This window comes from Leptonychotes weddellii, chromosome 3, assembly GCF_054177405.1.
Source record: "Leptonychotes weddellii isolate Sample4059 chromosome 3, ASM5417740v2, whole genome shotgun sequence".
Taxonomy (NCBI): domain Eukaryota; kingdom Metazoa; phylum Chordata; class Mammalia; order Carnivora; family Phocidae; genus Leptonychotes; species Leptonychotes weddellii.
Genome location: NC_138371.1, coordinates 6,409,412 through 6,433,348, shown reverse-complemented (window position 1 = coordinate 6,433,348; position 23,937 = coordinate 6,409,412). Strand labels below are relative to the sequence as shown.

General features: G+C 37.9%; 2 protein-coding genes across 7 annotated transcripts in view; one reads left to right on the top strand and one right to left on the bottom strand.

Annotated features, from left to right (window-relative positions):
* GIGYF2 (GRB10 interacting GYF protein 2) overlaps positions 1–23,937 on the top strand; it is a 137,192-nt gene that overhangs the window by 41,536 nt on the left and 71,719 nt on the right. For 5 of the 6 annotated variants that reach the window (XR_014143328.1, XM_006739590.3, XM_081813381.1 and 2 more), the window contains 3 exons: positions 2,056–2,167; positions 6,904–7,015; positions 7,873–7,913. Coding sequence is in view for 5 of the 6 variants with exons in the window: in XM_006739590.3 (XP_006739653.2) it covers positions 2,056–2,167; positions 6,904–7,015; positions 7,873–7,913 (265 nt within the window). In the remaining variant the exon portion in view is untranslated. The remainder of the gene's footprint in view (positions 1–2,055; positions 2,168–6,903; positions 7,016–7,872; positions 7,914–23,937) is intronic. The other variant, XM_081813382.1, reaches the window with a different exon arrangement.
* KCNJ13 (potassium inwardly rectifying channel subfamily J member 13) lies at positions 14,411–17,270 on the bottom strand. The gene is made up of 2 exons (XM_006739588.3): positions 16,811–17,270; positions 14,411–15,033 (listed from the first exon to the last, which is right to left on the bottom strand). Exons 1-2 carry the CDS (start codon positions 17,268–17,270, stop codon positions 14,411–14,413), a joined length of 1,083 nt encoding a protein of 360 aa, XP_006739651.1.

Sequence of the window (23,937 nt, the reverse complement as noted above, 5' to 3'; positions counted from 1 at the left end):
GAGCAGGGAGCCCGATGCGGGACTCGATCCCGGGACTCCAGGATCATGACCTGAGCCGAAGGCAGTCGCTTAACCAACTGAGCCACCCAGGCGCCCGCCCCATGATTTTTAAATTAGCTACCATTGGTTGATACTCAGGTGGTTCCCAATTTTGATTTTACAAACAGTTCTGCAGTTTAAGATCTTTCTGCTTTTGTGATTTTTCACATGTGTTACAAGAGAATTGTGTCAAAGGGTATAGACATTTAAATATACTTTGAGAAATCGTCTTCCAGAGATGATAGAAGTTTGCACTTTCAGCTGCATTGTGTGAGGGTATAGGAAAGCATATGCAAGTTTCCCTGCGCTCTATTGATCGGTACATTTGAGTTTTATGCATATTCGGTAATGTGTTCAACTGCATGGGATCCTGGCATACATAATGCATTTAGCTCTGAGCTCTGTTTTTCCAGTGTTAGAATATATGAATCTAGATTTTGGGACTTCATAGTCTTGCTTATGAACCTGAGATCATGACCTGAGCTGAAATCAAGAATCGGATGCTTAACCAGCTAAGCCACCCAGTTGCCCCTCCATCCAACTCTTTTTTTTTTTTTCCAAGATTTTATTTATTTATTTCACAGAGACACAGCGAGAGAGGGAGCACAAGCAGGGGGAGTGGGAAAGGGAGAAGCAGGCCTCGCGTTGAGCAGAGAGTCCGACGCGGGGCTCGATCCCAGGACCCTGGGATTATGACCTGAGCCGAAGGCAGACGCTTAACGACTGGCCACCCAGGCGCCCCCCTCTATCCAACTCTAATAAGGCCTCACTTCTTGCCCCTCTGCCAGGAGGGCCCTTAGCTACAGCCATGCAGAAGTTGCATTTTCTTCATTATACCACAGCTCTGCATTTTTGCACAAATACTGTTAGGTTCTAAGGATACAGAAAGTATTCAAGTAAGCATATATTCCAACATTCTCTGAGTTTAAAATGCTGTTGCAGATTTCTCCTTCAAATAGCCAGGATTTTTATATTTATTTATTTATTTTAAAGGTTATTTATTTGTTTGAGAGAGAGAGAGACAGAGATAGCAAGAGAGATCAAGAGCGAGTGGGGAGGAGAGGGAGAAGCAGGCTCCCCGCTGAGCAGGGAGCCCAACATGTGGCTTTATCCCAGGACCCTGGGATCATGACCTGAGCCGAAGACAGACGCTTAACTGACTGAGCCACCCAGGCACCCCTGGATATTTATATTTTATAGATCATTTTCAAGATTTTAAAAATTGCTTCTTGCTTTACCTTTTCCTAAGACCTATGTATTTCCGTTTACCCAGAAATGTCAACTAAACATTTTTCACTCCCAGGCTTTCTGTGTTCTTGTATCTTCCTCTTCATGTTTGAAGGTTTCCCACTCCTATCTTACTGTATTTGATTCTATCCAGATTGGCTATGGGTGCAGGTTCAGGCTTATGACTGAGAGATTGGGGTTTTTATTTTTTTCAAGCATTCCTTTCTCCTCCCCATTAAGATGGTTGATTCTTATTTGGCCCTTCCTTATTTACTTATGATTCTTGTCATTCTGTTAAATACTACTTGGAGTTGCTAATTCACATTAGTGATCAGAATGAGGCAAAAATGATTATTTTCCTCCTTATGCTACTCTTGATTCATACTTTTTGTGACCATCTCTTGTTTCTACCTTTCACTAGTTAAAGAATCCTTTCAAACCGGATTTCTTTTACCAAGTTTTCTCTATTACAACGCATATTTGCCCCATTTGCTTCTGGATACATACAGTGTTTAGAGGATTATTTAGTATTTCCTCACAGAACCTAGTATAATATAACACATTGGTGGTCAGTGTTTGTTGATCAGAAATGTTAATTTGAGATTTACAGGTAAAATCAGGTTTTGGATCATCTTAGGATGTGGTGTAGTTACGGTTTCCCATTGCTTGTAGTAATGACATGCATTTTATAGTTGAAATGGGAGATGGGGAAGAGCACCATACAGTTTTATCTGTTTCATCCACTTTTTTTTTTCTTTTTTCTTTTCTTTCTTCTTTTTTTTTTGGCAGAGAAACTTTTCCATGTCTGTAAATAGTGCCGCTGTCCTGCGATTGACAGGACGAGGAGGAGGAGGAACAGTGGTGGGGGCTCCTAGAGGTCGAAGTTCTTCAAGAGGGCGAGGTGAGCTTTCATGTGGAAAACGTAATAATGGAGGGAGAGAGAAGTCACTTTAAACATATTTTAATACTTGATTTTTAAAAAACTGCTCTTTGACATTAACTGTATACTGAGTGTCCTGAACATTTGTTTTCTGAATCATCTCTCAGTGTATCTGCTCCATACCCACTTATTTGGAGCAGAGGAGGGTAATTCTTGAGTGTGAGGATTCTGGATGGCCAGTTAACTTTGGCAAAACCTCATCCATATTCCTCATGCCCAGGGAACCTTGCATTTTGCCATAGCTCCTAGAAGTGCCTTGGCTGCTGGCGCAGCACTGAAGTCCCTGCAGGCCTCCATGACACTGGGTTTCTGTATAAGGCGGTGTGCCAGTTCCAGCAACAGGGAGGCTTTAGTAAAAGCTGTCTCATCAGTACTAGGGCTGTTTTAGAGGTAGATCAAAAAATAATAAGCAGTCACTTATTTAACCTATAGTTTTACAGATTTGTGTCTCAGAAGAATAATTATTTTTTGATGTTACTTGTTTTTTTGCTGTCTGCTCCGTTTTGTGTTCGTTGATTTTCTGCAACATAAGGATGTTTGTAATATAAATATTTAGCATTTACCTCTTAAGGTGGTTAAATCATAGCAGTAGCCTAAACATATCCTGTAAGTTTTTGAAGAGGTGCTTTAGAAGTGGAAGAATTAGGTCTCTACAAAGCTAGGTGCCTTTGTTTCCACATACTGCACCACCCAGCTTGGCATGATCAAGAGTGTGGAATATCTAAATTATTTTTTCTTAAAGTTATGCCTTATGAATAGAGTAATTTACACCTAGTCTTTTTTTTTTTTTAAAGATTTTATTTATTTATTTATTTATTTATTTATTTATTTATTTATTTATTTATTTATTTGACAGAGACAGAGATAGCGAGAGCAGGAACACAAGCAGGGGGAAATGGGCGAGGGAGAAGCAGGCTTCCCGCTGAGCAGGGAGCCCGATGTGGGACTCGATCCCAGGACGCTGGGATCATGACCTCTGCCGAAGGCAGATGCTTAACGACTGAGCCACCCAAGTGCCCCATTTACACCTAGTGTTTACAGAGACTGTATTAGATTATGCATTTTTGTGAAGAGGTTGCTTTCAGTCATCCATTCAGAATGTGGGAATGCAGGTGTGGTGATTAATGAAGAGGCTAACTAAAGTTCTCCACTTGTAGGCCAGGTACTATTACCAAGGTATACATGGTTTTTCCTTCTGAATTTGTCAGTCTCTAGAAGAGCAGTTACCTCTGCCACAGGATACTGGGTGGTAAGATTTAGGCGTGTATGCACTTCAGAAGCTCCACAGGCCATGCAGATTCCCACATGTAATTAGGGTCTTTTGGTCCAGAATTCATCTGAGATCTTTGCATCTTGGTGGTGCAGTGGTGTTTTGGAGATGGCTCTGGCCTGCTACTTGGGTGTTTCCTGTGTCTTTCTACGGTAGGCTGGCAGCAGGGAGAGGTTACACTCAGGCAGCTTTGCCTCTTATGCTCTTTAGGGTAAGTCCTACAGAGATTATTACTCAAGAAGTGTGGCCCACAAGCCAGCTGTTTTATTTTTTATTTTTTTAAAGATTTTATTTATTTGACAGAGAGAGAGACAGCGAGAGAGGGAACACAAACCAGGGGGGAGTGGGAGAGGGAGAAGCAGGCTTCCCGCGGAGCAGAAAGCCTGATGTGGGGCTCGATCCCAGGTTCCTGGGATCGTGACCTGAGCCGAAGACAGATGCCCAACGACTGAACCACCCAGGCCCCCCAAGCCAGCTGTTTTATGAGCCTCAAGTCATCACCAACTTTGTGTGCTGCAAATACTAACCAGTCTCTCCAAACAGTCTTTAAAAAAATTCTGTATCTAGAAACAAAGATTGATAAATTTCTCCCTGCTTTGTGATTTCTTTGAAGTAGAGAGCTATCACATACTATCCTACATTCAGAATTTAAACAGGGCATGTGCAAAAGATAGATACTGTGAGAAAAGTGGTGACTTAATTAACATTGATGTGAACAAATGGCATGAAAGCAGCCAAATGAATGAACTGACTTTGGGAAAAACATTTCTAACACCATTGTCCGAACTCTTGATTTCTTTTCTAATGATTTCATAAGACCATTAATCTGGTTTTGTTTTTTTCACTTAGCACTTAATTTTAACTTGTTGGTTAAGTAATGATTATTGCTTTGTTTTGCATGGGCAGGGCTAACATTAGATGATTACTTTGGCTCTTTATTTTAACTTGAGGAAACTTTGATGTGAAAATTGACTTCTAGACTTGTAAATATCATGAACTAGTAAAATTTAAACAAATGGGTGGGGAAACAGCGGTTCCCTTGTTGACAACTCCCCAACAAAGTTGTCATCTTTCTATTTTATCTGGTTAAGATGTTTAATAATACAACAGATCTACACAGTTGTTAGCCACTTGTCCTCATCATCATTAAAACGAAGTGTGTGTGTGTGTGTGTGTGTGTATTTTTTAAAGGAAGTATATTTTATTCTCCCAAAGTAATCTGGTGAAATCTCAGGCAATAGGGCAGTTCTTTAAATACTTAGCTGTCTGAAAGATTCTTCATGTTATGTATAGTTGCCTTTTCTTATATGAGAACTATATTTATAGATGATTATGGTCCTTGTACTTTGAAGATTGTTCCTTATGTTTTACAAACTGGAGAGCTCTAGAATCTGATTCTTTTTATGTGCCCATTCGTAAAGCTTTAGTCTGATAAGGAGGACCAGTACTGATGCTAGATAAAACTGGCAGAAAATATTTTGTCTGTGGTTTGCTTGTTTTTCTGGCAACCTGAAGGCTATTTTTCATATTCAAATTTCAAAAATAAAACTCGTTTTCAAGGTGTCATGTACTTAATGGTTTACCTGAGAAAATTGTTCTCTTTAGAAGAGGGGACTTTCACCTTAAAAAATCATCATTGTGGGAGATCACCACACTGTTATGTTTGCGTTACACTGGTTTAGGATTTTAGATGAAATGTATACATTCCCTAAGGAGAGAGGTACTGAAACCAGAAAACGTTTCTGGCGTTTTAGATTGCAACGAACTCCTTCATATAAATGTATTTTCATATTCATGTATTTCTGTTAGGATAAATTGTAGTTAGAATCGTTGAGTCAAATTTTGATAGATTGTAACCACATTGTCTTCAGTAAAGGCAGTTTATACTTGAGCACCTAGAGCCTCTCAACTTTAAGTTGATGTAAAGTTAGATTGACAAAACTGTAAGGTAACTTTAAGATTATTATAGTCAAGCCTAGTCCTCACTTCCATTTTATAGATGAAGAAATGGATTATCTGGATTAGTTAAAAGGGTGCCCATTGTTTCTAAGATTACCCACATATAATTGTGTGCATTTCATATAAGGTTGTATAAAGTACAACTATATTCTGAGTCACGTTTTGATAAATTTTAAGCAAGAAGTAAAAATCCTACTGGATATTTGCCACAATTATTTAACTCAGTTGTTTTTAGCTTTAGAATGCATTCATGCTTTTGTTCGAGATTCAGCATCATTTTTCTTTGGGTGGTTTTACACTGTTAAAGAAGTTGAGCTACAGATGATGGCTAAGATTTCATCGAAGTACAGCCCTGGACTCCCCACCCTTTCCCAGGAAGTTTTCTGACCTGTGTGTTGAGTACAAATGGTGCATGTTAGTCGAGAAAACCTCACATTGCACAGAAAGTATAAAGTTAAAAGTTCATATTGCTTTCTGCCCCCAGACCAGCAGTTGGATTTCCTGACTCTGTGCAGTTCTATCATTTATACAGGTGGAGTTATTTTTATAAGTACTGTTATTTAGCATGCTTTTGTCATTCAATAGGACAGTGTAGATTTCTTTTAATGTCAGTGTTTTATCTTCTGTGGCTTCATAGTGTTCTCCCAAATTGTTTTATCAGAATTAATTAATTTATTGATTGATTAATTAGGTTGTTTCTGGTGTTTTGGATTGCGACGAACTCCTTCATATAAATATATTTGCATATTCATGTATTTCTGTTAGGATAAATTGTAGTTAGAATCGTTGGGTCAAATTTTGATAGATCTAACCACATTGTCTTTAGTAAAGGCCAGTTTATACTTGAACACCTAGAGCCTCTCAATCCCTGCATTTGGCACATTCTCACCAGTCCTCTGGTTCATATTCAGTCCTGATACTTTTCTTATTTGAAGACTTGGGCAGAGTGGAAAGAGTGCCTTTGTTGCTGTGGAATATCCTTTAAGGAGTTAGTTCACAAAGTTAGTAGACCCTATTAAATTATCTTTTCTTTGGAGTTAGATAAATTATTTTAACATTTATGCTTGGCTTTTATACTTTATGTGCTCTCTTCCCAAGCTCTCCAAATCTCTCATTTTTGTTGAAAATAATCCAATAAAAGGTCCAATTTGTAGTAATAGTTTATTGATCTTAGAATTTCACTGTTGAACTTTTATATTAAAGAACTGAATGTTGATACTGTTTTTTGTTCAGGATTGGGACTGGGACTCTTACATCTGTTTCTAACTTGTTTCTTTCAACCTCCTGTGGTCTAGCCTCTTCAGTGCCATTATTGGTTTCTCAGGTAAAGATCCATCAGGCCTTGCTAAATGTTTAAATGTAGACCTTCTCTTTGTGTAGCGACAGAACTTCAAAGATTAATCTTTGGTGTTGAATATGTGCCAAAGTTGACATCTGAGTATCATTTTTTCTGTTTTCTTATTTTCAGGCAGAGGCAGAGGTGAATGTGGTTTCTACCAAAGAAGCTTTGATGAAGTAGAGGGTGTGTTTGGTCGAGGAGGTGGCAGGGAAATGCATAGGTCACAGAGCTGGGAGGAAAGGTAACTAAAAGATCCAGATCTTGTTTTAAAGGTTTCTTGGTGTAAAAAACATGTTTTTCTGCTTTTTACAGAGGAGATAGTTCTGCGCATAGTTACACAATTTCATTTAAAAAAATGCTGCTAATTGAGTATCAAACTTTAAGAAATTTTTAAATGATCCTTATTTAAAGGAAGAAGCATTCTAGATAGATAGTTTCAAATGTTAGTGCCAGCATGGATATTTCATAGTTAATCAGATTTGCTATTTGATTAGCATTCAGTGGGAGGCATTGACAATTGACATTTTATTGTTTGTTGCTATTAGAGCATCTTCTCTGTTCTTTGTGACTTTATGTGATGTCTGTTGATGAGGGAGGTCAGTTGCACAAAGTTGTGTTGTACGGAGATGGCCACTGTAATGATGTTTATAATATACTTAGAAACAAGCCAAACAGCTTAATATCAGTGTGGTTTCTTATAGAATGGTATATCCACACAATAGAATATTATATAACCATTAGAGTTAGGATGATTTTGAAAATATTTAATGATGTGGGAAAATGCATTTTAAAAGCAGTATATAAAACTACGTATAGTGTGTATCTAAAATAAATCATGTATCTAATTAAAGAATCTATAACTTATAAAACAAAAAGAACAATTCTGGGTCAATAGAAGCTAGCTTTTGGTAAGTGAGATAGTGGATATTTCTGTTTTCATCTTTGTGCTTTTCTGTATTTTCCAAATGTTAGGCAATAACCATGCATTTGTTTTATAATTTGAAAAAGCAGTGCTGTTAGACAAAGGGCAGTGGGTGTCACGGATGGGAAGTCTGTTACTCTCAAGTCTTGTTTGAAAACTTATTTTATCTTTTCTAGAGGTGACAGACGTTTTGAAAAACCAGGACGAAAAGATGTAGGTAAGGCTTGCTTACTGTTTTGAAGTATTTTTATCTGGATTTCCATGATAATAGTTCGTAACAAGGCTCAAGGATACATTTATTAAAAGTTGACTCAGTTACCTGCACCTTCTCCAGTAGATGGGGTGGTAACATTGCTTGCATTTATAATTCCATGGTTATTTGAGGGCTCTTTTGTATAAAACCAGGGGTGATGAACATAACCATTAGGATTTCCTTTGTTTAACTTTTTAGGTTTGTGTGTTCTTTGCAAGGCATATATTCTTTATTTAAGGCTGTCTTGTGAACTGAAATTTCAGTCTGTTAACTCCCTTTTCCCAATGTAGATACATCTCACAAGGGAAGAAGAAATAGGGAAAATGCTAATGCTTGTTTTCGTATCAGAGAGCATTGAATGTTCTTACTTTAGTTTTTTTTCTTTTTAAGATTTTATTTATTTGTCAGAGAGTGAGAGAAAGAGAGAGAGAGAGTGAGCACAAGTAGGGGGAGCGGCAGGCAGAGGGAGAAGCAGGTTCCCTGCTGAGCAAGGAGCCCAATGTGGGGCTCAATTCCAAGACCCTGGGATCATGACCTGAGCCGAAGACGGAGGCTCAACCGACTAGCCACCTAGGCATCCCAGTTACTTTAGTTCTTTATTCATCTGTTTTTTTTGATGTATGATCTTTGTTTTTTGTTTTGTTTTTTCCTTGTTTCGAGATGAGAGCAGTCAAAATAAATCATAGTTAAGGTAGTTACTGACTTAAAAGTTATGTAGTAAGAGAACAAGATTTCAGTGTTTGTGGTGAATTAATCAGTTTATATTAAAGAATCTAAATGTTAAGATGGGCTTTCTGACTGATTAAAGGTACTACCTTCCAAACTGCCAGTAGTTATTAATGCATGAGAGGAAAAAGAAATGCTGATTCACAATAATGTTGGAGTTATTAAAATCACCATGCAAGTTCCAAATTCCCAGAAGTACCAGAAAAGTTCTCTAGAGCATGATTACATCTGACAAGAGTAAACATTTCTCAAAAATATGTTAAGTATGTAAATATCACTCACAGACTGATTTGCTGATTCTTTTTTTTTTTTTAAGATTTTATTTATTTGAGAGAGAGAGAAAAAGCACATGAGAGGGGGGAGGGTCAGAGGGAGAAGCAGACTCCCTGCCGAGCAGGGAGCCCAATGTGGGACTTGATTCAGGGACTCCAGGATCATGACCTGAGCCAAAGGCAGTCACTTAACCAACTGAGCCACCCAAGTGCCCTGATTTGCAGATTTCTGTTTTTTTTAAAGATTTATTTATTTGACAGAGAGAGACACAGCGAGAGAGGGAACACAAGCAAGGGGGAGTGGGAGAGGGAGAAGCAGACTTCCCGCTGAGCAGGGAGTCTGATGCGGGGCTCGATCCCAGGACCCTGGGACCATGACCTGAGCTGAAGGCAGACGCCCAACGACTGAGCCACCCAGGTGCCCCTGCAGATTTTTTTTTTTTTTTTTTTAAAGATTTTATTTATTTTTTAGAGAGTGAGCGAGAGAGAAACAGCATGAGAGGGGAGAGGGTCAGAGGGAGAAGCAGACTCCCCGCTGAGCCGGGAGCCCGATGTGGGACTCGATCCCAGGACCCCGGGATCATGACCTGAGCCGAAGGCAGACGCTTAACCATCTGAGCCACCCAGGCGCCCTGCAGATTTCTTTTTAACACTAGTAGTTAAAACAGTCAACTTTGCATCACTGTTTTCATATCAAATTCATTTTAGCATATCAGTAATTTAAATTTCTCATTTATTAACATGGCATCGGGAATGATCAGTTGTATTTATAATAATGAAAAGTTAAATGAGTGTAGCACAAAGAAATTTGGAAGACTGGGTAGATAACTTATTGTTAGTTGCGTGGCTTTACTTGTATTATAGACTATTGGATAAATACTATCTTGGGATATTTTTTAGGACTTCTCCCATCCTTGTCTGATTCAGTACTTTTTCCAGTGAATATGGAGAGATAATGAGGGGTAGTTTTAAAGAGTATAGGTTTTCAAGTCAGAAGATAACCAGTAATCTAAGTTCTCAGATATTCAGTAGTCTTATAATTAATGGAGGTAAGAATGCCCTACAGAATTTTTAGGATTAAATAAGAGTATATGGACTCATTTATTTGTTCAACAGTTATTGAATTCCTACTCCTGTGATAGGCCTTGTGCGAGGTGCTGTATAAATACTCCTTTTCTTTAGATGACAGTGTTGGTGTGTGATCAGATTTTCAAATCGTTCAGTATTTAGAGGGATAGCTGTAGAGTGGAACAACTGGGACTTGAGATCAGAATTAAGATGGAATAAGAGATCAGATCTAATCAAATGGAGGTTTAACAGCAGAAAATGCCAAGGAAGTCTCTCATAAACTCTAGAATTGAAGATATGTAGTAATGGTGTCATAGCATCCTGCTGGGGAAAAGCACAGCCTTCTCAGCTAACTGTGGGCTCAATGTTAAACCAGCAGCAGGACGGTGCCGAGTGCAGCATTTACTAGAACTGAAGTGTCCTCATGAGGCAAGCGCTAGGGACACCCGCTGTCTTTTTATGTTGACACAGGACAGCTTAAGTATTGCGTGCAGTACTGGGGCCACACCTGGAAGGGATCCATATGTTGGAGTAGGATGTTTGGGGCATTTGACCCCCTGTGATGGGGGATGCATGAAGGAAATGGGGCTGTTTACACAGCAGACAAGACTGTGGGCAGGACAGGGTGTGGAGGAGGGTTTTTAGGGTTACTCTCTGCAAATATTTGCTTAACAATCATAAAAGAGGAATTAAACTTGATCTGTGTGAATCTAAAGGGCAGGCTTAAGGAGGCAGAAACTTGACACAATCTTAAAAAGGTCTGGTAGAGTTGTCTGAAAATGACTTGGGTTACCTGGGAAAGCAGTGTTTTCCCTGTAAAGACAGTAGCTTGATTTGAACTGTTCGACACATAGTCATACTTTGGTGGTTTGGATAGAGTGTGAAGTTCCTTTTTCATCATTATTTTAACTATATTAATTCAGTCTGGGTAATTTCCCCACTCTCTATTAAAAAACAGGTTTTTTTCTTTGCCCTTATACGTACATCTTCGAAAAGATGAGTTCCATAAAGCTAAGTTTATGTGAAGTGGTAAGGAATATAAAGAGTTTTTCTTACTAAAATATCAGGGCAAGTTTCACATATATACAAATCATAGTGGATTTTACTGAATGTTTTTTGACAGGATGCTTACTTCAGGTTGTATTAACTGTGCGTATAATTCTGAGCCTTTCTTTTTATAAGTAATTCACTTCCGTTGAAAATATTATAGATTAAAGAAATCTCATAATTGTATCTTGCACTCTTCAAGAATGACAGTACTAAAGTAATTTGTTGGGACAGAGTGATATATTGGTCAGTTGTGAGATGTTCTATGATACCAAATAATTTGAGTATTAAAGGTCCCAGAATGACTTGTTGGTTTTAAAATTAGAGTTGGTTCATATTATATATTTGCTTCTTATATGGAGAGAAATGGGTGTGTTTACAGACATCTGGGCAGGGATCCTGCATATTTCCTGTGAACACAATAAGGGAGAGTGTGGAGGTGGAAAAGGCCTGTAACATTGGAATTATAATTGCTATTCAGTAGGAATTGGTTGCTGGAGAGGGGGAGATCAGGTCCAGTGATGATCTTGTAGTATGATTCTGTGAGGATGAAATTGGAAGATCATTAAGAAATAAAAATTGATCCAGTTGATACCAGAGGTTCAGCCCAATGTGATACCAATTAGTGTATTTTGGTGTGAAATACTTTTAAGTAGACATAGCAGCTTTTGCTTATAAGGCTGCTGCCAGGAGTAGGTATTGTGGGCTTACACATATATAAAACTAGACCTTATGATTTTTAGTAACTACTTGTCTAGTTTGTTGGGATTGTTATGCTGTCTGTATTGGTTTTCTAAAGCACTTCTAAAGTTAATTCCAATGTGGTCTTCCTAGTCATGTATCCAAGATAGCATCACTGGGCTCCCAGGTACCCCAGGTTAGTGAGCTATGCAGCCAGGAATTAGAGCCGCTGTTCCCACCTCCCAGGACTTTCCCCCTCTTTCAATTTGCACTTCCTTCTCCTGAAAGGATAATGATATCTTGGCAGAAAACTTAATCCTTAATGTAGAAACTGTGATTCTCTGAAGTAAGTGGAAGAATCATGAACAGTGCTTTCAGAAGCTTTCAACCACCTAGACAGAAGTTTTTTTGTTTTTTTTTTTAAAGATTTTATTTATTTATTTGACAGAGACAGAGATAGCGAGAGCAGGGACACAAGCAGCGGGAGTGGGAGAGGGAGAAGCAGGCTTCCCGCTGAGCAGGGGGCCCGATGTGGGACTCGATCCCAGGACTCTGGGATCATGACCTGAGCCGAAGGCAGACGCTTAACGACTGAGCCACCCAGGCGCCCTAGGCAGAAGTTTTTGATTGCATTTCTTAGTTGTCTACTTGTGAAACATTTATTAAGTAGCATTAGTTTACCAACAGAGTTGTTTTGGGGTGTGTGTAGTTCTGGAAGTCACATCTAATTTTCAGATGCAGAGCTTATATATACATAGTGTACTTTGAGAGTTCTGTGACTTGAATGGAGAACATGCTGTGTCTGCAGGGAGACTCATCCCAGGTCTTGCTCACTTCCTTGTGTTACTTTGAGCAGCTTCACTTAACTGGTGGAATTGTGATCTGTGTAAATGATGTAGAGCTCTTAGGAAAAAACATACCATGTAAATTTTTGATACTACTTTATTTTCACAAGTTAGGTGAATCTGGTTACTTTATTATAGAAATAAGAACTCTTGCTGTCTGTAGGTATTACGACAGTCCTGGGTTGGAAAAAAAGTCTGTTGGTCTGACTAGCATTTAAGAATGCCTAAAGTTTCCAAATAGCAAAAGTTTAAAATAATTAAGTTTCTGTGTCCTTGATATTTTTTTGCTGTATCGCTCTTAGACCACTCCGTAGTTCTTTATTTGCTTTTCCTTTTGGTCAAAGAGTAGAAAAATGTGACTTACTGCTCTGTCCTACTCTTCACGCCTGATTGACTATACTAGGCTCGTGTTTATTTCATGGGATGATTCCTGGCTGGATCATTACCAGTGGGGAGGGTTAATCTTTCACTTTTCTTATTAAACCTGAATAAGGGGAATTTCAGAAAAGAAGAGCAGCCACGAATCTACTTGAATTCTGATAGGGTGTCTTTTTTGGTTTTTGTTTACTTTGAGGACAGTTTTTTTAAAAATCAAAATGAAAAGTATGCAGAGAATGGTTTTAAGTTAAACTGGAGGTGAGGGTAAGGGTTCATCTAAGTATATGTAGAATAAAAATTGAAGCAGAGAGAGCATAATTTTCATGGAGTATTAGACTTGGTAAGAAATAATAGAGTTTATCTAGTCCAACCTCCTACTGGTGAATAAACACTCATTTTGTGTTTATAGAAAAAACTATTTGAAGTTGGAAACAGGAATTTGGGTTTGAAAATACTTTGTTGCCTAATTTTTTTGCTTTATCTATTGGAGATGTTTTTCCTATTTGAATGATATGTAACTAAACCTTTATATCTACAAAAACTTAAATATATTTGCATTTATGAGTTACTTAGGGTGTCATGTTTTTTTATATCATTGAATAGGTAAGAAGAGAATGTTTTAACTTAGGTCAGAAGCCATATAGATGAGTCGTTGATTATAATTTTTAAATCACTATTTGATTATTATACAAGGTAGCTTTTAGTAGATAGAATTTTGCATCTCCTTACAAAAATACCACCTCGTAGGTTTAATTCAGGCTGGATCTCTTACTTGATCTGATCAAATACATGAACATGTGCATGTGTTTGGATATCATGCTCAGATGCTTTTAGAGCTGTGTATAAATCTATACTTTGCTGTTTTTGTGTGTGTGTGTGAATTTTTGTTCTTAGATGCTAAAAATTAAGGGGGTAATACTCCAGTTTTGTAGTATGAAGAACCAGAGGAATGATCTTTGTTGTCTTGAAAAAATAACAGTTTTAAAAGGATGTTCATTAAATATTGTGAAATCATCATTCTACCCAGGGAGCTAGGTTTAAGACTAGATTGTCACTTCAACTTGCAGATGAAATGAGAGATTTGTGATTGATTTTAGAGTTTGGCTGTGTTAAACTTAATTGTCCTGTTTTACCTTCATTAGTGGTATCATACCACCTTATTATAAATCCACCAACATTTCTGTAATAAATATCTGTCATGTTGAGATGCATTGATTTCAGCAGTTAACCACAGATACAAACTTGTAAGGTAGAATGTTATATTTCCAGAATGTGATTGTTAGCTCAGCCATTTTTATGGGCATAGGCTTGATTACCATGATGTAATCAGAGAGATGTAATCAGTATTTAAAAAAAGAGAAAACATGAGATATGAAGGAAAAGTAGCTGCATAACTGGCTGGGTATATTTAATACATTAAAAAATAGGGTGTAATGGAGACGGCTTATTCTGTCAGTCCTGTTTCCGAGATCTGAAAATTGTCCATGCTTTGTCCATTGATACGGATGTCCAGGTCAGTCCTGTTTGGGCTCTTGGAGACTAGAGGAGTTGGAAGTTCAGGAACAGTCTTGTCAAAATTCTCCATCTTGATTTGATATTCACCTTTGGAACCCCGGGTCAACAGAGATGCAAAACAGTGATGTAACATGATCTCAGAGGGTAGGTAGGACGTCCTCCTTTGGCATATTTCTCCAGTGCCTTCCTGCATTGCTGAGAGGAACACAACTAATTCGAAGTGGGGAGGACTTTCATGCCGGAGCAGAGTAGCCAGAGGACTTGATGGTATAATGGAGTGATAGTAGGTTAGCGGAAAGATAAAGAACGGACATTCCTCAGAACTGATGCCATCAAGGTGGAAGTCCACACTGGTCTGGTTGAGATCACCATTTTCCCTTTCCTGATAGAGTACAGCTGAGACCCGGACACTGGTAAGAGGGCTAGGTCGAGTGTTGGCCACTTGGAAAATTAGATTAGGTTTGCCATCTATGTGAGCTACTACTGCTAAGTCTGTAAAGCGAATTGAGAAAGCTCGATTTTTTGGCCGGGCAATCTTCGCCACAAAGGCACCTAAATTAGAAATCATTGAATTTTTTTTAGAACGAACACTTGAAATATGAATACCTTTTCTGAATGAGAAGGGTGTATCAAATAGTTACACATTTCTTCATGCCATGCCTTCCAAGTGAGTCAAGAATTGATGAACACATTAATTTGGGTAGTGTCATTTGCCTGAAGAATTTTTCAGAATGTACATACATCGTTATTTTAAAACTATGATTTCAGAAGGGTTAAGCAGAATTCATTTTGTTACATAGAAATGTAACTTTGTATTCTCATTTCTTAACAAAAATCAAAGAATGGTCATTTATTACATTTCTGCCCCCACTTAAAAAAAAGTAACAAAATAAATGAAATTCATTTGTAGTGAGATTATTTCAAATTGAAGTAGAAATCAGATTCAGAGTAGAATGATTTGGGGTAGGGAGGGTAATACATTGAGCAGTTTTTTAACTTTGAAACTTATATAGCCCCTCCTCCCCTTTTTATTTTAGAAGGCTCTGGCTCTAAGGTGATTTCAGTGTACTTTTCAAAGTGCATCTTCTGTGTGCCCCTAAGCTGTAGGTCAGAATTTCTTAACTACTTTTGTGCCACAGATCTTGTTGGCAGGCTGAAGAGATCTGTGGACCTCTTATCAGAATTATGCTTTAAATGCATAAAAATAAAATACATAATGAAGGAATCCAAATATACTGAAATTGAGTTGAACGTTTAAAAAATTATAGTACCATATGTGCTTTTTTAATGCATTAAACAAAATACAGTGGCGGGTTTAATAGTGTACTTTTGAAGTACTGTAGTGTGATAGGAAAATATCTGATTTCTGTTTGTATCAAAGTTACCAGTATTGCTGATACCAATAAAAACCAGTATTGCTGTTTTTTGTTGTCTGTGTTTATAGTGTAAGGAAATGGCAATTTTCAGTTAGGGGCTAGTGAAGAAAGATGCAAGTTTTTCCTAAGTTCATGGATCCCCTAAATTTTATCTAATGACTGACCCAGTTTAAGAACTCCTGCAGGGAAGTTAAGTGATTTGTTACAGATTATAGAGCCAGTTGGCAGCACACTGGACTTCATTCCAGATCACCCTTCATTTGGCCCTTTACTTACCTTTTCAGATTATTATTGCGTAGTGTGTTAAAGCCAGGTTTTCTTATCGATTTGTTTTTTTATTTTTAAACTGTATATATATCACTTATAAAAGTGACACTAGCCCTACTTACTTAGAGGAATGTGTTATCAGGTTTATAAATAAAATTTCATAATCTTTGTGGCCACATTTCCAGTAAGGATGTGTATACTTACTTGATCTCTAAATATAATGCTGACTATTGTGCTCTAGGCTCACTGATGATGAGTAAATGTTGAACAGATAAACTCCGAGGAGGAAATTCTAACCCAGTAAAGAGGAAAAAAATCAAATTCCTCTGTTAGGTAAAATGATTGTCAAAATATGCCTTTAACATATTTATCCACTTATTTGACAAAGTAGCTTCTCTGAAAAATGCCTTTTAGACCTTTTGTTAATATTTTTTTGGTGTAAGATGTTACTGCAAGTTAGTGTCATAATGGTCCCTTTTTTCTTAAGGAGTTCCAACAGGTAGAATTTAAATGTAAGTCAGGTTTCTTATAATTTCACCTCTCATTTGGCCATAGACTTTTTTTTTTCAATCTTCGATATTAACCTGCTAATAATGCAAATTAAATTATTCTACAACACAGTTGCTTATAACTGATTATCCCCTCTCCAAACCACTTGCAATTTTTTTAAGAACAAAAACAATTACCTGTGATAAAAGCCTCTAGCATGAGGCCTAGGAGCATTTGTATGGCAAGTAAGGCGATTGCACTTGGACAGTCACCACTGGGGAACATGGTACCATAACCAATTGTGAGTTGTGTCTCCAGGGAGAAGGAGAATGCAGCTGTGAAACTGGTGATGTACTTCACACAGATAGTGTGGTTTTCAGGTGGGGCATCATGATCTAGTTCCAGATCACCATTCATCTCAGCTAGAACATACCAGAGCACTGCAAAGACAAGCCAGTGGACAACAAAAGAAGCAGAAAAGACCAACATCATCCAGCGCCAGCGCATGTCCATTAGGATTCCCCAAGCATCTCGCAGATATGCAAGACCTCTTTGAGCACCATCCATTTGAAGTGTGCTGTGGCCATCCTTGGTGACCATCCTCCGGTATCTCTGAGTTAGGAGAGGAGCAATAACTTTGCAATTACTGCCATCCATCTCAGGCTGTAATTTTCTGAAACCAAGAATAAATTAATAAGCTCTTAACTGTTTTGCAGTTAATATTAATAAATTCTGAGACCTCATTCACTTTCTCCTTTTTTTGGAATGCTTCCCTGGCTACTGGGCAGGCTTTCCTGGTCTGACAGCTCTCTTTTCTCTTCACGCAAGGGGGCATTTATTGACTAAGCCATTCATTTGCTACCAAATCATGGCTTGCCTTAGGATATCTCTTATTGTTTCCTGGAATGACTGTTAAAATACTTTTTGGCATTTTAATATTTCCAAGTATATTTCAAAATCCCTGAAGTTTGGGGTTATGGTTCATGTCTCTTTGACACCCCTGTCTCTTTCTTGCACAAGTCCAGGCATAAAGTATTGATTTGACTGAACGTGTAAATAACAACTTTTCATAATTAGTAATTATGGATAATTCATAATTTAAAGAAATAAGTTAAATATATGTGTTCCTCTATGTAAGTAACTAGAAATCATTTGGAAATGTAGTGTTAGGGGCGCCTGGGTGGCTCAGTTGGTTAAGCAACTGCCTTTGGCTCGGGTCATGATCCCAGGGTCCTGGGATTGAGCCCCCCATCGGGCTCCTTGCTCAGTGGGGAGCCTGCTTCTCCCTCTACCTGCTACTCCGCCTGCTTGTGTTCTCTCTCTCTGTCAAATAAATAAATAAAAAATCTTAAAAAAATAGGAAATGTAGTGTTGAACTGTCTGCAAATGTTTTGAAGCTAAACTCCACGCTAGGACAGAGTTAAGCTTTTAGAGATCCATAGTTCTAATATATGCTTTTTAATTAACCTATTGAAAGTTTTATGAATAGGCTTTATTTTTGTCACTTTGTGGCCATTTTCATGGATTCTTTCTTCCCTGTCTAATGGATTGCCATCCTCTGAATATTCTAGATTCTGGTTAGATTGTGGGGTGGGGAGAAAATTATTTTCCTGGAAAAAGTAAATTCTAGGTAGAGATTCCTAGATAATACTGTTTTTTTTTTTTTAAGATTTTATTTATTTGACAGAGAGAGACACAGTGAGAGAGGGAACACAAGCAGGGGGAGAGGGAGAAGCAGACTCCCCGCTGAGCAGGGAGTCCAATTCAGGGTTCAATCCCAGGACCCTAGGATCATGACCTGAGCTGAAGGCAGACGCTTAACTGACTGATCCACCCAGTTGTCCCGATAATACTAGTTTTGAAAGTAAGTAAGCCAGATAAAAAAGCTTCAAGTTTAATGAACTAAAATAACCATTAAGGCAGCAAATGGCAATTTTAAAAATTTTTTAAAGATTTTATTTATTCATTGGAGAGAGCAAGAGGGAGAGCACGTCCATGTGCGTGCACACGAGTGGTGGGGAGGGGCAGAGGGAGAGGGAGAAGCAGGCTCCCCGCTGAGCAGAGAATCAACCATGTGCAGCTTGATTCCAGGACCATGGGATCATGACCTGAGCCAAAGGCAGCCCTTTCACTGACTGAGCCACCCAGGCACCCCCCAAATGGCAATTTTTAAAAGATAATATAGTTTTTTATCTGTAAACAGTTAAACTATGAATCAGTGGGTATGCTTTTCTCTGTGTGGTGAGAAGAAATCTAAGGTATGCTTTCTATGTGTTGATTCTTGCTTATATCAAAAGTGTCTTAAGACTTTTATGTGGAGCCTCACAGGAACAGAATGGGAAGTGCAGCTTTGCTTTCCCTTTCTTTTTGCCACAGTGCAGTGCTAGGAGTTTATATTTGACTCTGCCTAGCTGCTTCCCTCAGAAGTAGATGCTCTTGAGAGTATTGCATATTCCCTTCCTACCTTTTGAATGACAGTGGCACTTAAGGTGACTAGAGGCATTTGAAGCTAGGTTGTTGCTTGGGTTTGCTGGGTCCTTCCCATTGTAGACACTTTGGGGCTGTGGAGACTGCCTTCCTGTGATACTGTCATTGGACATTGGCCAGCTGAGTATATACTTTCCCTTCCTCCCTGAGGCTCATTTTTTTTTTTTTTAAAGATTTTATTTATTTATTTGAGACAGAGAGAATGAGAGAGAGCACATGAGAGGGGGGAGGGTCAGAGGGAGAAGCAAGCTCCTTGCTGAGCAGGGAGCCCGATGCGGGACTCGATCCAGGGACTCCAGGATCATGACCTGAGCCGAAGGCAGTCGCTTAACCAACTGAGCCACCCAGGCGCCCTCCCTGAGGCTAATTTAACATGTATTGGTGATATTAGAGACATTCTCTTGTATTTTCTTCAGATTTTAATTACTGATGGAGCAGGATCCGCTGAGATAATGGTTAAAATTTTTTAGAGTGGATAACCAGTTTAGTTTCATATTATAAACTTAAAAAAAGTCTTAGGTCATTAATGCTTTATAATTCTAACAAGTGGTCATTATCATTTAGTATATTTTTTTTCTCAGCACAGCTGTTTAATGACTCATTTTGCTAGAGTCTTTAAGTGTTTTAGGAGACCTTACCTCTGTCGTTTTGAAAGTAAACAACAGGAGTAATAAAATTTTCATAGGCACTGTGCTAGGTACCTGCTGTGTTGCATTATCTCTAATTCTTTGGTATCTCAGCAAGATCTTTTTTTTTTTAAGATTTATTTGAGAGAGAGGGGAAGAGAACTTGGTGGGGGGAAGGGTAAGGGGAGATGGAGAGAAAGAATCCTCAAGCAGACCCCATCCCCCCACTCCCTGCTGGTCACAGAGCCGCACACCAGGGGTGGATCTCAGGATCCTGAGATCATGACCTGAGCTGAAATCAAGAGTCACTTAACTGACTGAGCTACCCAGGGGCCCCCAGCAAGATAGACATTATTATCCTGTTTTTCAGATGTCACCAAGGATTAGAGAGATGAAAGAAACATACACTAGGCAGATGGGGGCCTTAGATTATTTGTATTATTCTCCACATCTGGCTAACTTTACAGGTTAATTTTCTTACTACAAGAAGCTATTTAGAAAGTTTGGTGAGAAAGTCTTTCCCAAGATGATTGGCATTATATTCCTAAGATAGTCTTTGACAGCCATATTTTTAGCACTTCTAGTAGATATTCTTCTGGTCCCCGTAACTATCTCAAGTATCTGTCTTAAATCATTGTTAACCCCATACATGATTCTTAACGACAGTAATGATTAATAATATTAGCCAGTATATATTGTTTATTATGTGGCAGGAATTATACCAAACACTTGTGTTAACTCATTTGAAGCCAGTAGGCAATGCCTGGTGCAAAGTAACTTTTCAATCTTGGTTGCTTTATTATTATTATTAATAATGTTCCTTAACTTTCACAGTAGTAAGTACCATCATAATTCCCATTTTAGAGATAAAGAAACTGAGGCATAGTGAGTTTCCTAGGATCCCAAAGGTAGTAAGTGTTAATAAATCCCATACCAAGTCCAGAGTCAGTGCTATATTGCTTCAAAAATAGACATTCTGATCCTGGTTAGCCTTTGTGAACAATACTACATTCCGTTTGACTAGTTAATTGTTTAAGAGTCGTTACAGAATATTTGGTCTTTAGGAATGTTTAGGTTTAGACCTATGATTTGTAGGCAAGAAATATATTTTCAATTAAAGAAGACATCTTATAAAATTTGAAGATCAGCACAACCACAATTATTACATAGTCTAATCTTTTGTATATTATAAACCAGTACAAATTAAAACAAAATGTGGAGAGGCGACTTCTTACATAGCATTGCCAAATTTGTATTTTGCCAGGTGAGAAAATAATTTTTAGAATATATCATAATAATTTTATAAAAGAAAAGGCATTTTGACACTTGAAGAGGAAGAAGGATGTAATAAGGAACGATAGTAGGCTGCCTTCAGAAAGGTTGTGAACCACTGCACTATCCTTTATGGTTTCTTTTTTCTTTTTTTGAGGTGAAATTGGTATGTAACATTGTATTAGTTTCACTTTTGTTGTTTGTTGCTTCCTGCCTGTGTGAAAATGCCCATCATTTACCTTGTACCCTCGTGCTTATTGCAGTTAGGGAACCACTGTCCTGGTGAATGCTACTAATTGCTGATTGTTTCACGGTAGTTTTTTTGGGGGAAAAACTCCGTGATTCTTGATTTTCAACCTACTTCATAACGTTCTAAAACTCATTACCCAGGGAGATAGCTTTCTGTATATATTATAGCTAACAAAAGTATTATTATTTGGGCTTTTTCAGGATTGTTACTTGTTACCTACATTGTAACAGTCACTGTAGGCTTCAACAATTTCATTCTTTTTCTCTTGCAGTTAACTAAATGCATGGAAAAACCTGTGAACAGGAATGTCAAGGCTAATATCAAAACAGTGAAGCCATTTTCTTTTTTTTTTTTTTTAAGATTTTATTTATTCATTTGAGAGAGAGAGAATGAGAGACAGAGAGCATGAGAGGGAAGAGGGTCAGAGGAAGAAGCAGACTCCCCGCTGAGCAGGGAGCCCGATGTGGGACTCGATCCCGGGACTCCAGGATCATGACCTGAGCTGAAGGCAGTCACTTAACCAACTGAGCCACCCAGGCGCCCTGCAATTTCCTTTTTATATATAAGCCATTACTCAATCTTGTTTAGATTGTGTTGGGAGGTGGAGTAGTTGAGAGAATAAGATTTCGATCTCCGCTTAATGGATTACCCTGAATGAGTCCATCTTTGGATTCATGATGTAAGGAGTATGGTTTAGTATAATGAAGACAAGGTGGGGAATCTAGCCAGCCATGCTCTCGCTCTGTTGGTTACATAGCTTTGTCAGCGGGGCAAGCCACCCAATCCCCTTGGCCAGGCTTCTTATATTAAAAAATGAGAGAGACAGAAGGGAATTAAATAACACGATCTCTTAAAACTCTACAAGTTTTAAAATTTATTTCCATTTCCCTCAACTGACAGAGGTTTTTTAGATGATTTTTTTTCCTTTTTTCTCTTACGTGGTTTTACATCTGTTTGTATGGTATTTAAAGATTAATATTATTGTTGCCTGATACATGTAGATTTTCTCTCCAAGTAATTTTCATATCTTTACAGGTGTACAAATACCCGTTGAATGTATTTTGTCTTGGTTTGTATTTATATGATTCTCACTAACTGATCCCAACAGAAAATAGAATTGAAGCTTGGGAAGGTTTGTTTGTATCTCTGTGTGTGGGCTGTAAAGTATTTGCTCATTTACAGACTTTGGTGGAAAAAAACACTACTTTATAAAAATAATAGTTTGGCTGCTTCAGTGGCTGTCAAAGTTACGGATTCATTTTACTCATTTGGTTTGTAGCACTTAAAATTATGTCTTTTCTATTGCTATGTTGTAAGGTGGTAGTGTAGTTCATATTAACAGTTAATAGGCTATAAATACAAATGTTAAATGATCACAATATTACTATGTATTTGTTTACAACTGGTGTTAAAAACTGTATAGTCTTAGAATCATTTCTCTTACCCTCTATAATTGGGGCAAACAGTATGAGTTCTAACTCTCTTATATAAGCTCAGAGATTCTTTTATATTTTATTTGTAGAAGCATCTACTAATTTCGGTAATAATTCTATGCTTAAAAAGACATTTAAAATTAGGTATTCATCTTTTTCGTGGCTTAAAAATTTTTTTGGGGGGGGTCATTTGTTTTTGTACGCTCTGTTTGTATGGTATTTAAAGATCTCCAGAACTGACTTGGAGAAGGGGTGCATTTTTTCCCTCTAATCAGGACCGGTTTTGGGTTTTTTTTTTTTTTAATCCCTTCCAAAAGAAAGATATCTGTATATATTTAAAAAAGTCAAGGAAGGGGGTTAAAAAAAAAAAAAGCCACTAAATTTTTTCTAGGGCCTTTCTACTCATTTCTGTATTATAATGTGGAATTAGTATGCATTTAATAAAACAGGAAAATTTCTTGTAATGCTTTCAGTAGGGCTGTTATTCCATTTTCAGAATTTAAGGAAAAAGAATAAAGAACCTTAATGTATGACCGTAAAGGTAATATCTTTGTTTTAAAAATCTGTTGGCGATGTCTAGCTCTGTCCCTATTTGCCACTCAGTTTCTTTCTCTATTCCCCTTAAGGAAAGAAATAAGAATGAATATTATTTCATGTACTCACCAGTTCTTTTGCTGGGTCAGCCTGTGTGTGCACAGGTAGGTCTTGAGGAAACTTGCAGAGTCTGTCTTTTTGATAAGGTAACTTTAATCTACAAGTCTAGCTTGTAGGTTCTCTTCTTGGACTGGGTTTACAGTTCACATTCCTCTGTTTATAATGTCGTGGGGGCTAGTTTCAGCTGAAGCTGATGTGATTGGTCACTTAGTCTGCAGGGGGGCCAATTAGCTCTGATCATGTGGAAAAGAATGCTGGTTTGTTAGGAGGTCTTTCTTTACCCAACACAAACCTTAACAATTCTGGAGAAAGCCTCCAGAACTGACTTGGAGAAGGGGTGCATTTTTTCCCTCTAATCAGGACCGGTCTTTAGTAAGTTTGCATAATCTTACTTAAGAGTTTATTTGAAAGTTCAAAGGGATAAAATTCCCTGCAAGATTTCCTTTCAGCCGTCTTTCCTTATATAGCATGTTGAAGTGTGAGATACTGCCTTTACTATTCTTTTTTTTCCCCTCCATTTCTTTGGGGAAGATTTCCTTGGATAAGGACTTCTAGGCATGAATTAATTAATTGATTTTGTTAGTTTTCTTTTCATATTCCAT

Excerpts from the sequence above, each read along its gene's own strand:
- KCNJ13 (XM_006739588.3), bottom strand. The coding sequence starts at position 17,270 with ATGGATGGCAGTAATTGCAAAGTTATTGCTCCTCTCCTAACTCAGAGA. Across the intron at positions 15,034-16,810 it reads GCTAGAGGCTTTTATCACAG|GTGCCTTTGTGGCGAAGATT; the intron begins GTAATTGTTTTT and ends TTTCTAATTTAG.